This window comes from Bufo bufo, chromosome 8, assembly GCF_905171765.1.
Source record: "Bufo bufo chromosome 8, aBufBuf1.1, whole genome shotgun sequence".
NCBI classification, from domain to species: domain Eukaryota; kingdom Metazoa; phylum Chordata; class Amphibia; order Anura; family Bufonidae; genus Bufo; species Bufo bufo.
The window spans coordinates 97,768,059-97,783,739 of NC_053396.1; the positions used below are offsets into that span (position 1 = coordinate 97,768,059).

At 43.7% G+C, this 15,681-nt stretch overlaps 1 protein-coding gene across 1 annotated transcript in view; it reads left to right on the forward strand.

The window, feature by feature from the left end:
- The first annotated feature begins 3,279 nt into the window (after positions 1-3,279).
- Positions 3,280-15,681, forward strand: part of LOC120977667 (formin-J-like) — a 93,302-nt gene continuing 80,900 nt past the window's right edge. Inside the window, exons 1-2 of the mRNA XM_040405698.1 lie at positions 3,280-3,572; positions 11,857-12,292. Coding sequence (XP_040261632.1) covers positions 11,912-12,292 — 381 coding nt within the window. The 5' untranslated portion in view covers positions 3,280-3,572; positions 11,857-11,911. The remainder of the gene's footprint in view (positions 3,573-11,856; positions 12,293-15,681) is intronic.

A 15,681-nucleotide genomic window follows, 5' to 3' on the forward strand; every position in this document is an offset into this window, starting at 1 on the left:
CTATTGGAAATAAATTTAAAACACAACTGACTTCTTTTCAGACAATGATGGTCTGCCATTGGTTGGTGAAAACAACCGTTAGGTGTTAAGTTTCGCCCAACTACTTTGACCAACTTTAGACTAACTTGCATGGGTACCTTTAGGTGCTAAGAACAAGCAAACATTTTAAGGTACCCATACACATTATTCTGAAGTTGATTTAAATGGACAATGTAAACCAAAACTATAATTCGTAGGGTGAAATTTAACTTTGAACGATTGTTTAAGCTGATCAATGACAGACCATTGCTGCCTGAAAAAATACTAGGACAAAAGATTATTCATTCAAAGAGAGGTTGTTCGTGAACGAAGGGTCAAAATTATTTCAATGGCCAGTTTGAAGGACTGTAATGGTCAATATGGAGTAAAAAGTGTTGTATGGTTGTGTCTGTGAGATGGTTGTTTGCTAGATGATCAATCATCCAATGGTTGTTCAACCATCAACCTACTCCTGTATGGCCACCTAGTTCAGCATGTTACACAATGCTAGTGAGTACTAGTGATGAGCGACAGGGGCAATACTCGAATTTGCAATATTTTGCGAATATTTGGGCGAATATTTGTCATAAATTCGTGAATTTGAGAATTCGCGATTATTTTCTTGATTGCGAAAATAGGCAACTTCACATTTTAGCATATTACTGATTGGTGCACTAAGTATTGTTGTGAACTTGTGACATCACAGCACTATGTCTGTAGCATGTATGTATGGACAGCAGAACCTATCAGCTACACTATATCACAATCTAACCTACACTGACTATCTCCTCCTAACTATCTGTATTATATATATATAAGTTAACTAACTAACTAACTAACTAACTAATGTAATGACACAGCAAAGCACAGAGCACAGCAATGACACTGCTCTCTCTCAGAACTCGATAAAACTACAGAAAATGGCTGCTGGGAGGTTCTTATACAGTAAGGGGTAAGCAACTTTCCTATTGGTTGCTAGGGATGTTGCTAACCTCAGACAAAGACATTGCAGCCTTCTCATTGGCCCACAAGCAAGAAGCAGGGAGGGATCATGAGTTCAGATGAAATAAAATCTAGAATATTCGCGAATACGAATATATAGCACTATATTCTACATCTTTGCGAATTCTCAAAGTGGGGATATTCGCGATTTGAATATTCACGATTTGAATATTCGCGATCAACACTAGTGAGAACATAAACATAACAGTTAGGGCTCATGTCCACGATTGTAAGCGCTCAGTGCCCAAGCTGCGGACTGCAAATAGCGGTCCACAATGCATGGGCACAGGCTGTGTGCACTCCGTTTGCGGATGCGGACACATTGGCTTGAATGGTTTCGTGATCCGCAACATACGGTCAAAGATAGAACGGCTGGTGTCCGTATAACGGTACCGACCGGTGGGCGGGGCTAAGCTCTGTTCATGTGAATGGAGATTAGCCCCGCCCAGGCCAGTGATACTAGTCGTGACGTCACTGGGCCTGCGGTAAACAGTGAGAAGGCCGCAGCGCTGCTGCCTTCTCAAACATTTGATCGGCAGGGGTCCCGGGTGTCGGACCCCCGCCGATCAGATGCTGATGATCTATCCAGAGGATAGATCATCAGTTTAAAAAAACTGCAGAACCCCTTTAAGAACCTAATGAAGTCCATAAATTCTCATCTTTTGGAAAGGTCCGTTCCCGCCAAATCACATGACCAGCTCAGCGCAGGAAACATGGTCTGTGTACTGCATCTCCTGGACCAACTGCCCTGTCCTGACTGTATCATAGTGTTTCCCAGACTGAGCACAGTCGTGTGAATCAGCCCTTGGGGTAACAGCACACGGTGGAGATGTGTCTGCAGAAAATTCCTATGGCATCCATACCACAACCGCACATGAGTCCACACTATTTATTGCAGTTTTGGTGTGTTTTTTTGTGCAGTTTTTATGTGTTTTTTGTTGTGGATTTTATGAGGATTTTCTGTTTATAGAAAATATGTTAACAGCCCCATTGAAGTCTATGGGAAAACCACTGTTCATAAAGTGCAGAATTGCGCAATTGACACGCTGCAGATTTTAAAATCCACACAACAGGTCAATTTTCACGTGGAAGGTAAAAGCACAATGTACATCAGATTCATCAAATCTCATTCACTTTACTGGTACTGTATTACGCTGCGGTTTTAACGCACACAAATCCACGAGGAAAAAAACGCATATAATGCACATTGTGTGCAGGTCCCTTTGGGCCCGTTCACATGACGCTTTTACGAGCTAGTTTTCTGCTAAAAAATGCCACCAAAAAAACCTTTTCCACACTGAAAAAAACATTGTGGAGAAAAGAAGCAGCATGTTCTATCTTGGCAAGAAATCTGTGCTGATTCTCCCATTTGAATGAATGAGAAAGTGAAAAAAGCGCCAAAAACCATACTTGTCCCTTACCGTTGTTTGGTTCCGCATTTTTTGTGGGTCGGATGCGGACCCATTCACTTCAATGGGGCCACAAAAGATGAGGACAACACACTGTTGTCTGCATCCTTTGCTCCGTTCCGTGGCCCCGCACAAAAAGAACATGTCCTATTCTTGTCCGTTTTGCATACAAGAACAGGTATTTTTATCATGGGCCGCCCATTCCGTTCTGCAAATTGCGGAACCAATACGGCTGGCATCTGTGTTTTGCGCAAAACATGGAACGGTCGTGTGCATGAAGCCTTCGGGAGAGAGAGAGGCGCAGCTGGCGGTGGGTTTTTTGCAAAATTTTGGCACGGCTGTCTGCGCCAAATTCTGTGGTAAATCCTGCCGTGTGAACTTAGGGTGCCTTCACACACTGCAGATTTTGTTGCAGAATTTTCCGTGACTGAAAATCTGTTCTATTTATTGGAATGGGGTGGATGAATGGATTTCTGCAAGCCCCAGTCACGTGAATGGAACCAAATCCGCAGTGTGTGAAGACGCCCCTGTGAACGTGTCTGACAACCCAGTCCTGAATGACACATTACCAGGTGGGCACGGTATCACTGCATAACCAGCCAGCAGGGCTCAGTAAATGAGTGACAACCCCTGGGCTAGACCCTCCCAAAAAATAGAAAAGGAGAAAAACATGTAACTGAATAAACCAGGACCCCTTAGGAAGATGGGCTGTATCTGGGGGGAGCTCTGAGGGAATGCCCTCCTCACCCCTGTGCTGTGGTGAGGAAGCAGCATCTCCTCAAGAGAACTAAGCTCGAGCTTCTTCCGCCATCTGCGCATGCGCCAGTTACTTTGCGAGGGACAGCGGCAGGATCGGGCAGACTGGACTGCAGGGACCAGGGAGACGGTGGTCGGGGCAGAGATCGCCAAGAAATCGGCTGCGACTAAAAGCCGCTCAGTGTGAAGATCTGCCGGGGATGCGGATACCAGACGGATGCGATCCTGAGGGGATGACAGCGGGAGAGTGCACGGCAGCTGCAGCCACATAGACTTATAAGGCAGAGACTTTACCCTGCCAGCATCAGAGAGATGTGATCGGTGGAGAGAACGGCCAGAGCACAGGAGGGCCCCCGGGGCCACACACCACAGGAGGGCTCATGACAGGTACCGAGAGCATCTAAGGGGAACTACAAGGCTCAGCATGCCTTATCTTCATATCTTCATCCTGGTATAAATCAGGACAGAAGGAAAGCAAGACATGGTGGGCGTTGTAGTCCCTGCACATTATATTATCAGCTCCATCCGATCCTGGAAAGTTCTGCAGATCTGCCCCTCTCATCTACTTTGTCTTTCTGTCCCACTATTTGCAACATCTCTGATTGCTGTCAGCACATGGAAGTCTATGGGGAATATTCACTGCAGCACACCCAGGCAGTTTTTCTTTTTTAGATTGCAGCATGTTCTCGGTGGGGCATTCTTCCATCCTTGGCTTTTTGTCCTTTGCAATGTGTGCTGCATTATTGGTTCCTTGTTCTTGTACCAATGCAAGAAACACTTAAAAAAAACGTATCTGCTCAAACACACTCTTTGGTCAAAAGTGCTTTAAAAAAGCTGCAAAAAATGTTGCAGAAGTTTCCACTTTTCCAAAAAGTGAGTGAGGCAGGGAAGTGGCGGCTACAGCCTAGCCCTTATTGTAATCGACGCCAGGAAGGTGCCAGAGATTACGGTGGAAAGTACATCTCGCTCCCACGCTGGTGCCTGTTTCCCTGCACAGATGCGTCGCTGGTGGTTTTTGGGTGGATTTATTGTGGATTTTCCACAGATCTCTCCGTTGCTTTGAAAAGAGTAAAAAATGCACGAAATGCTGCGGATTTGAAGATCTGCACAGTAGGTTTATGTCCGAAGGGAAAGAAAACGCAGTGTATATCAGATTGGTGACATTTTATATACTTTGCCAGTATTGTGGTTTTTCCGCATGAGAATCCACATGGAAAAACTGCACGTAATCCGCAACATGTGCAGGTTACCTAATAATTCTGTCACATCTGACTTTATCGAGGAATAGATTAAGACCACCATGTAATACAATGGGGGTCATTTATTAAACTGGTGTAAAGTAGAACTGGCTTAGTTGTCTATAGCAACCAATCAGATTCCACCTTTCATTTTTGACAGATCCTTTGGAAAATGAAAGGTTGAATCTGATTGGTTGCTATGGACAACTAAGCCAGTTCTACTTTACACCAGTTTGATAAATGGCCCCCAATGTTCTTAATAAATGTCCTCCATAGTATGTAGGCATCCTTACACCAGGAATAATACTCCTCAGAGCTGACAGACTGCTTCCCTTATGTCCAACCTGTTCTGTGTACCATGTATCAGTCTGAGGCCTCTTGCACATGAACGTATGGCTTTTTCAGTACTTTGTGGTCCGCCCAAAACGGATTCGCAAAAAATACGGATGACATCCATGTGCATTCCATTTTTTGCGGAACAGAACAGCTGTCCCATGATAGAACAGTACTATCCTTGTCCGTTATGCGGACAATTAGGCTCCATTCACACATCCGCAATTCCGTTCCGCAATTGCGGACAAGAATAGGCATATTCTATTAGTGCAGGCAATGTGCGGTCCGCAAAATGCCAAACGCACATTGCCGGTGTCTGTGTACAGACGGTGTGCAGTGTGAGGTGCTGCAGATTTGCACAAGGATTAGCCCCATAAGCCTACACCCGTCTTTGGCGTTACACGTTTTTTGACATGGTTGTTTTTACGCTTTCCTTGCCATATGGTAGTGGCGGGGGCCCGGAGATCGGCCCTGGTAAATTTACTAACATTTATGTAAAAGAGGAGAGAAAATGGCTCCGTTCAGGGGCTGGAATAGTCTTCACTCCAGGCGCACAGACTGCCGGCGGTGCCCCTAATTCGTCACAATCCCTCGGTATAAATGAGGTCCTTTTCTCAGACTGGCTTTGATAGATGACCCCCAATGTGTGTTGGGCTTGTCTTTCAGGTCTTCCCTGCAGAATCGGTGGGAATGAGGAGCATGCTACTTATTCTCGCTGATTTATTTCCGCACCAGAATTTTCCAAAGCATGTAAATGGATAGTTAGCTGTCATCTGCAGTAGGCTCCCGATCTCCCGCAGTCCATAGAGAGTACATTACTGGGGGAAGGAGTGGAAATCTCTGCTGGGACGGCGGTTCTGTCATTATTACATTTGTAGTTTGCTGAGCTTAGGCTACATTCCCACTAGCGGTTTTACTGGATCCGGCAGGGATCAGCAAAAACGTTTCCGTTACCAATAATACAACCATCTGCGGCCATTATGAACGGATCCGGTTGTGTTATCTGTAACATAGCAAGGATGGATCCGTCATGAACTCCACTGAAAGTCAATGGGGGACCGATCTGTTTTCTATTGTGTCAGAGAAAACGGATCCGTCCCTATTGACTTGCATCCCAGGACGGAAAGCAAACAGCAGCGGTTTGCTCTCCGGTAAGAGAACGGAACAGAATGCATTTTGGAGCATTCCCTTTCCCCATTGACAATAAATGGGGACAAAACTGAAGCATTTTTTCCGGTGTTGAGACCCTATGACGGATCTCAATACTAACTAAAAATAATATTACCGTTAGAGACTGAGCAGTACATTGTGTAACAGGAGTAGAGTATTGTCTGAAATCTCAAAATGTTATGATTTTTGTAAAAAAATATTAGCTTTAGGCCTCCTGCACACGAACGTGTGCGCCCCGTTGCCGTATTGCGGACCGCATTTGCGGATCCGCCATACACGGGTGCCGTTCCGTGGGCATTCCGCATCACAGATGCGACCCATTCACTTGAATGGGTCTGCAAATCCGGAGATGCGGAATGGAAGAACGGAACCCTACGGAAGCACTACGAAGTGCTTCCGTGGGGTTTCATCCCGTACTTCCGCTCTGCAAAAAGATAGAACATGTCCTATCTTTTTGCGGAACAGCCAGATCGTGGACCTATTAAAGTGAATGGGTCCGTGATCCGCTGCGGCTGCCCCGCGGAAAGTGTTCGTGCATTGCGGACCGCATTTTGCGGGCCGCAGCATGACCACGTTCGTGTGCAGGAGGCCTTAGTTTAAACAGCAACATAGTATTAGGGTGTGCAGATGGCTGGGGCTATAAGGTGATGTGTGTCGCGTAACAGCAAGTCGCAGAAAAATCATGTGGTAAAAAAATCCGTGCGACTTGCTGTCGTGCACTGTTTTAGACTAGGGCTGCACCATGACATTTCTTGCCCAACTATTTGTCGCAGTAATGTCGTACGTCATAATGCTAGTCAGTTATGTTGCACTGCGACATACTTCGACATGACAGTTGCAAAAAACATCCAAGATGGATTTTTGTGCAACTGTCATGTCGCAGCGCAGCATGTTTTGCAATGCGACACCATAGACTAGCATTATAAAATATGTTGCGTGCCATTACTACGACACAAATGTCGCGTGACACATGTTGCAGTGTATTGTACCCTATATGTCGAGTGACATTACTACGACACGAATGTCGCGTGACACATGTTGCAGTGTATTGTACCCTATATGTCGCGTGACACATGTTGCAGTGTATTGTACCCTATATGTCGCGTGACACATGTTGCAGTGTATTGTACCCTATATGTCGCGTGACGACACATGTTGCAGTGTATTGTACCCTATATGTCGCGTGACATTACTACGACACGAATGTCACGTGACACATGTTGCAGTGTATTGTACCCTATATGTCGCGTGACACATGTTGCAGTGTATTGTACCCTATATGTCGCGTGACACATGTTGCAGTGTATTGTACCCTATATGTCACGTGACACATATTGCAGTGTATTGTACCCTATATGTCGCGTGACACATGTTGCAGTGTATTGTACCCTATATGTCGCGTGACACATGTTGCAGTGTATTGTACCCTATATGTCGCGTGACACATGTTGCAGTGTATTGTACCCTATATGTCGCGTGACACATGTTGCAGTGTATTGTACCCTATATGTCGCGTGACGACACATGTTGCAGTGTATTGTACCCTATATGTCGCGTGACATTACTACGACACGAATGTCACGTGACACATGTTGCAGTGTATTGTACCCTATATGTCGAGTGACATTACTACGACACGAATGTCGCGTGACACATATTGCAGTGTATTGTACCCTATATGTCGCGTGACATTACTACGACACGAATGTCACGTGACACATGTTGCAGTGTATTGTACCCTATATGTCGCGTGACACATGTTGCAGTGTATTGTACCCTATATGTCGCGTGACAACACATGTCGCCATGTAGCCTTAGCGTGAGAGCTGTGATTTGGCCTCAAGAACACAGCCAAGTCACTGAAAAGTCGCAGGTGAGTCGCATATCGCACACAACTAACATTAAAGTCAAGGGAGGGAAAGTACTGCGTGACTTGCAACACAAAATCCATCCGGTCTTGACTTTTTACAGTTGTTGCATGATGCCCTGAAACTCCATTGACAATCATTAGATCCAATGCCATGCCACACATATCATCACGCTGTCCCCCAATGGGGCTCACAATCTGAGGACATCTCAGGATGTCTTTGGAGTTTGTGAGGAAGCCTACACATACATGGGGGAACATACAAACTCCACGCAGATGTTGTCCTTGGTCAGATTTCAAGGCACCAGTGCTGACCACCGAGCCACCGTGCTGCCCAGTGACACATGTTCTCTTTTGCATAAGGCTGGGGTACATGGTGATCTTGGATGCGACACACATTGTGCAGTGTAGCAGCCATAGAAATAAATGGGGGTGCGTGTAGCCTGACGCACATGTTACCACAACCCCAGAATTGCAAAGAAATTCAATCCTGCTGGTTCCTGTTGTGGCAACTTGCAAGTCGCGCCGTGACCTCATTCCGGTCTATGGTTGCCCTGCTACACAGCCAAGATCGCCATGTGGCCCCTGCCTTCTATAAGTGGGGCACCACAGGTCCAGTAGCATAAGAGATTAGGAAATGGGGAAGAAATTGATACAACATAATTTAAAGGCTAAATCAAGACTTGAATTGTCTCACCCAAAATAAAAAATAAACTGGATGTGCAAATAGTCCTAAATTACAAATCCTGCGTGGCCCGATTCTGCGCCCATCCTCCAGCGCTATCTAGTGGGTAGCATAGAGTACAGATGGAGGAGACTGTGCCTGCAGGATCAGACTAGACAGGGTTGTAGTCTGGATACCTTCATACCTTCAGAGAGCCTTGCCCGGTGCAGACTTCTGTGCAGTTTACACCTCATTGAAATCAGTGGAGACATTCTGCGTTAGAAAAGCCACAACTAGTGTTGAGCGAACTTGTGTTTTAAGTTTGGCGTCTAAAGTTCGGGTTATCGAAGTATCCCGTTATGGATTCCACTACCACGGACCATAACGGAATTTAGAATCCATAACGGGATACTTCGATAACCTGAACTTTAGACGCCGAACTTAAAACACAAGTTTGCTCAACACTAGCCACAAGGCATCATTATTTACTCAGCAGAATGTTATTCCGCAGGGCAGAGCACTTTCCCACCTTATAACATGGAGGAAGTCTTTGTGCCGCAGATTTTCTGGCAGATTTTTCCATGAAGGCATCCTAAGGCTTGTTTCAGACTTGTGTCTGCTGATCCGGCACGGAACGGGCTGCCAGAATGCCGTCCGGCCCCATTAACAATAATGGGCTCTGGTGGTGATCCAGCCGCCATTCGGCAAATATGCTGAGAAACGGACAGACAAATACTGGTTTATGTGCGGCCGATTGCCGCCATTCTGTGCCGGCAGCGTGACACAGGCCTAAGTCTACATAAGAGCTGTGGACACAAAAGGAATTTTTTAATTTTAGATGAATTACAAAGTTGCTTCTTTCTTTTAGATACTTTGGAATAAACAAAATTGTTTGCAAGGTGGACATAGCCTTAAATTGTCAGAAACGGGTATAAGCATCAGACTGGTAGGGGTCCGATGTCAGGGGCCGTCACAGTAATGAGAATGGAGCTCCTGTGTCTCCCCAATGGAATGTGAGGATCTAATATGTTCACATAATTGCAAATCTGACCTCCTATTTTACTCCGAAATCCAGTTTCCCTAGGTGAATGGAGCGGCGACCACGCCTGACATCATATACACTGCGTGCAGAATTATTAGGCAAATGAGTATTTTGACCACATCATCCTCTTTATGCATGTTGTCTTACTCCAAGCTGTATAGGCTCGAAAGCCTACTACCAATTAAGCATATTAGGTGATGTGCATCTCTGTAATGAGAAGGGGTGTGGTCTAATGACATCAACACCCTATATTAGGTGTGCATAATTATTAGGCAACTTCCTTTCCTTTGGCAAAATGGGTCAAAAGAAGGACTTGACAGGCTCAGAAAAGTCAAAAATAGTGAAATATCTTGCAGAGGGATGCAGCACTCTTAAAATTGCAAAGCTTCTGAAGCGTGATCATCGAACAATCAAGCGTTTCATTCAAAATAGTCAACAGGGTCGCAAGAAGCGTGTGGAAAAACCAAGGCGCAAAATAACTGCCCATGAACTGAGAAAAGTCAAGCGTGCAGCTGCCAAGATGCCACTTGCCACCAGTTTGGCCATATTTCAGAGCTGCAACATCACTGGAGTGCCCAAAAGCACAAGGTGTGCAATACTCAGAGACATGGCCAAGGTAAGAAAGGCTGAAAGACAACCACCACTGAACAAGACACACAAGCTGAAACGTCAAGACTGGGCCAAGAAATATCTCAAGACTGATTTTTCTAAGGTTTTATGGACTGATGAAATGAGAGTGAGTCTTGATGGGCCAGATGGATGGGCCCGTGGCTGGATTGGTAAAGGGCAGAGAGCTCCAGTCCGACTCAGACGCCAGCAAGGTGGAGGTGGAGTACTGGTTTGGGCTGGTATCATCAAAGATGAGCTTGTGGGGCCTTTTCGGGTTGAGGATGGAGTCAAGCTCAACTCCCAGTCCTACTGCCAGTTTCTGGAAGACACCTTCTTCAAGCAGTGGTACAGGAAGAAGTCTGCATCCATGATTTTCATGCAGGACAATGCTCCATCACACGCGTCCAAGTACTCCACAGCGTGGCTGGCAAGAAAGGGTATAAAAGAAGAAAATCTAATGACATGGCCTCCTTGTTCACCTGATCTGAACCCCATTGAGAACCTGTGGTCCATCATCAAATGTGAGATTTACAAGGAGGGAAAACAGTACACCTCTCTGAACAGTGTCTGGGAGGCTGTGGTTGCTGCTGCACGCAATGTTGATGGTGAACAGATCAAAACACTGACAGAATCCATGGATGGCAGGCTTTTGAGTGTCCTTGCAAAGAAAGGTGGCTATATTGGTCACTGATTTGTTTTTGTTTTGTTTTTGAATGTCAGAAATGTATATTTGTGAATGTTGAGATGTTATATTGGTTTCACTGGTAAAAATAAATAATTGAAATGGGTATATATTTGTTTTTTGTTAAGTTGCCTAATAATTATGCACAGTAATAGTCACCTGCACACACAGATATCCCCCTAAAATAGCTAAAACTAAAAACAAACTAAAAACTACTTCCAAAAATATTCAGCTTTGATATTAATGAGTTTTTTGGGTTCATTGAGAACATGGTTGTTGTTCAATAATAAAATTAATCCTCAAAAATACAACTTGCCTAATAATTCTGCACTCCCTGTATATTAGGAATCAGAAGAACCAACAATACCTCTAATGTACATCTAGTGTCAGACTCAGTCCGTTTATAATATTAGAAAAAGGCAGGCACGATGCTGAATGTACACCAGCATGTCCTCTCAAGCAGTCATGGATGATAGGACTTAAGGAGCACTCTGGAAACTCTTGCGACATCCCGTGAAGCACATCAGCGGTTTGGAGGATAACCCCACACTGCTGCTCTGGTGGGACAGACCTTGATATAATGCAGGTATTCCACCTCAGTCCCATTCACAGGGATCACGGAGCGCTGTGGCCTCTTTCAACAGCCGATCTGATATTGATGACCTATCCCGAGGACAGGCCATCAGTATCAAATTGCCAGATAATCCCTTAAAACTTTTAAAGGTATATCACCATTTATAACACTATCCATAACGAGCAAAGGAAGAGGGAGGTAGGGATTTGTTATCAGTAGTGAGATCTGATATCTACTGAAGGAGGCTTTGGTGTTGACATGTGCGGAGTGTGTGTTGGTGGTACTGCAGTCACCATTCAACACTCTCAGGTGTAGACATTTGGTAAATCATTTATATGTGAAGAAAGTGCATTTTCTTTTGTCAATGCTGGAATTCCTGTGGTTTATCTCTTGTTCTGACAGCTGTTCACAGGGATCCCACGCGTGCCTATGCTCAATGAGCCATGTGAAGCCTCCACTGACAATCTGCTGGTTATTATTCCCATTCTGCAGGTTCCAGCCCTGATCCAAGTCTGGAGGACAGAAGAACTGTGCCAGGCCCATCCACATGATTATCAACATGGGATCCATCAATAAAGACAGGACTGCAGTCCTGTACAATGACCTGGAAAAGTACACTGCTCCTGAAATCCCGGCACCCCCACCTCCACCTCCTCCAGTCATTACTTTCTCGGAGTCCTCAAGAAGCCCTTTTCAAAAATGTGACCCAAAACCTCGATCACGGTTGAAGAACTTTAACTGGGAGGCTATACCACTGGAGAAAGTTAAGGGTCGGACAAGTTTGTGGAGCTCAGAAACATTCCATGGAGATCTACAGATCGACACAGGGAAAATAGAGGAATTATTTGGAAAGCAGGAAGTAGAAGTCCTGCCAAAACCTTGTGATCGGCGTAGATCTATTTCGATCAGAGATGCAGGTTTGAACAAGGTAATATTTATCTATCTATCTATCTATCTATCTATCTATCTATCTATCTATCTATCTATCTCTCTCATATCTATCTATTATCTATCATCTATCTATCTATTATCTATCTATCTATCTATCTATCTATCTATCTATCTATCTCATATCTATCTATCTACTCTATTTATCTATCTATCTATCTATCTTTCTATCTATCTACCTATCTATAGTCTATCTTTCCATCTATCTGTTAGCTATCTATCTATCTATCTATCTATCTATCTTTCCATCTATCTCATATCTATCTATCTACTCTATTTATCTATTATCTATCGATCTATCTATCATCTATCTATCTCATATCTGTCTATCTATCTTTATCTCTATCTCATATCTATCTCTCTCTCATATCTGTCTATCTCTTTCATATCTGTCTGTCTATCTATCTCTTTCATATCTGTCTGTCTATCTATCTATCTATCTATCTATCTATCTATCTATCTATCTATATCTATCTAATATCTATCCATTTATCAAATCTATCTAATATCTATCTTTTATCTATCTCTCTCTCTCTCTCGTCTGTCTATCTATATATCTCTCTCATATATATCTATCTATCTATCTATCTATCTCTCTCATATCTATCTATCTATCTATCTATCTATCTATCTATCTATCTATCTATCTATCTATCTATCTATCTATCTATCTATCTATCTATCTATCTCTTCTATCTATCTATCTATCTATCTATCTATCTATCTATCTATCTATCTATCTATCTATCTATCTATCTATCTATCTATCTAATCTATCTATCTATCTATCTATCTATCTATCTATCTATCTATCTATCTATCTATCTATCTATCTATCTATCTATCTATCTATCTATCTATCTATCTATCTATCTATCTATCTATCTATCTATCTATCTATCTCTCATATCTATCTATCTATCTATCTATCTATCTATCTATCTATCTATCTATCTCATATCTATCTATCTCATATCTATCTCTCATATCTGTCTGTCTATCTATCTCATATCTATTGGTCATTATCTGTCTCAGTTTTTTCTGTCCATCTATGTAGATTACCTATTATATGTATTTTGCATTAATAACCTTCCCTGTATGTGAATCAGTGTTGTAGTTTGATTTGATTCACAGTTCTACTATACTAATATATGATGGTAATCATTATCCTGCTTGTTTGATGTGTTCAGTGTGGCCTGAACATACCTTCTGTCTTCTCTGTATGTCACACATGCCGTATACATCCCAGCTATATAGAATTTCTATTTGGTCAGGAACTCCTTATACACCTAGTACTGCATAGAGTATCTGGGTGGATGTGACCTTTGACTGCGGTGGTGATATACCTGTACCTAGCCCACCTGCCCCTACTCTTCTGACTGTAGAAGTAAGAAACTTAAAGTAGAAGTTGCTTTCTATAACTTTCACACAAGAACACACAAGGCTCTGGCTTTGTGAACAGGGGTCTCCCAGTCACCCTCTGGGATGTTAGTTTATGGAGAATTTGAGTGATGGGGCTCATGCAGTGGTAAAGCTGTGAGATGTTGTGCACCCCCTGGTATACAGGGACCACTCACTGTACTTCTGTACCCACTGACTCCCTACAGTTCTTCTTGAACCTCTACAAGCTTCATTTCTGATTTTCCCATGAAGCAATCTCTGATAGCAGCCAATAGATACTTTTTATGGCCAACCATCATACTGCAACCACTCCTGGCAGGAAGGATGTCTGCGGTCTTGGGAATGGGCTTGTTCACACGTGTTCCGTTTGCGGTCCCCAATGCACAGAGAACGTTCGTGCAGGCTCCGGGACGGATCCAGACCTATTCAACTTGAATGGGTCCTCATCCTTCCGTTCCGCAAGTTCTATCTTTTTGCGGAATGAAAGTACGGACCGGAACCCCATGGAAGCACTCCGTAGTGCTTCTGTAGCGTTCCGTTCTGTACTTCTGTTCCGCATCTCTGGATTTGTGGACCCATTTAAGTGAATTGGTCCGCATCCGTGATGCGGAATGCACACGGAAAGGTGTCCGTGTATTGCGGATCCGTATATGCGGCCCGCAATACGGAAACGGAACACATACGTTCATGTGAACAAACCCTAAGGCCTCTTGCACACAAACGTTTTTTTTTTCCGTTTCCATTTTTTGCATTCCGTATACGGAACTATTCATTTCAATGGATCCGCCCAAAAAAAAAAAACAGAAGGTACTCCGTATGCCTTTTGTTTCTGTATTTCCATTTTTCCGTTCTGTTCAAAGATAGAATATGTCCTATTATTGTCCGCATAACGGACAAGGATAGTACTGTTCTATCAGGGGCCAGCTGTTCCGTTCCGCAAAAAACTGAATACACACAGACGTCGTCCGTATTTTTTGCAGACCACAAAATACTGAAAAAGCCATACGGTCGTGTGCAAGAGGCCAAAGGGTCCATTCACACGTCCATAGTGTATTGGGATGAGGACCCATTTGCAGACGTGTGAATGGACCCTAAATCAGGACTTGTTTGGGTGTGTGAGGACGTTATGGAAATGTCTTACTTTCCCTTGCCCAACATTTATTTCATTGGAGACTGTCCGTAGCAAATGAGGTCTTCTATCCACCAGGAAAAGGGACTGATACCCCCTAGTTTTCTGGATTAGTTGAGGCTCCCACAGATGTGACTTTAGGGACATTTTTGATTGGAGCTTTTTGTTGGGAAACCCTCTTATGGTGGCCTAGACGAGCAATAATACGTCATAGAAGTAGTAGAAGACGTCAGAGACCACAAAGGGAACTACAAGAATGGCAGATCGTGCCGTTGTTATGGGACTGAGCTGCGTTGGAGGTCTATGTGTTGGAGGTCTCTAACATAGAGAACCTTATGGATTATTATAACTGATATTCAATGCTGTCATGTCAGTGATCTATGCCACAAATACATTTATGATTTATTTCTACGTGCTTTCTCCCACGCACATCAGTCAGCATCTTCTCCAAGCCACAAGTCGTCTAAGCATGCTCCTCCTGGATTATCCAGACTAAAATAATTGCAGTAGATTTGTTTGAGGGTCTCCAGTTATAATTATATTATGTTGCAAGGGGCCTTAGTAAATAAACCACCGTAATCCTATAAATGCATTTGCTGCACACTGAAAGATACATTTCATGACAGGCTTGATTAGGGAACACGTGGCACATCCATGAACATATTTTTATGCTGAAGTAAGATCATTCTTGCTTTTAACCACATTATTATTTAAAGGCACCCAGTCGTGACCTGTCTATAAACAATTTGCCATTATTTGGAGCTTCATATAGCGGCGTGGGTCATAGGCACTTAGACAGTATGGTTATTATTATTTATTATTAAGGCGCTATTCATTCC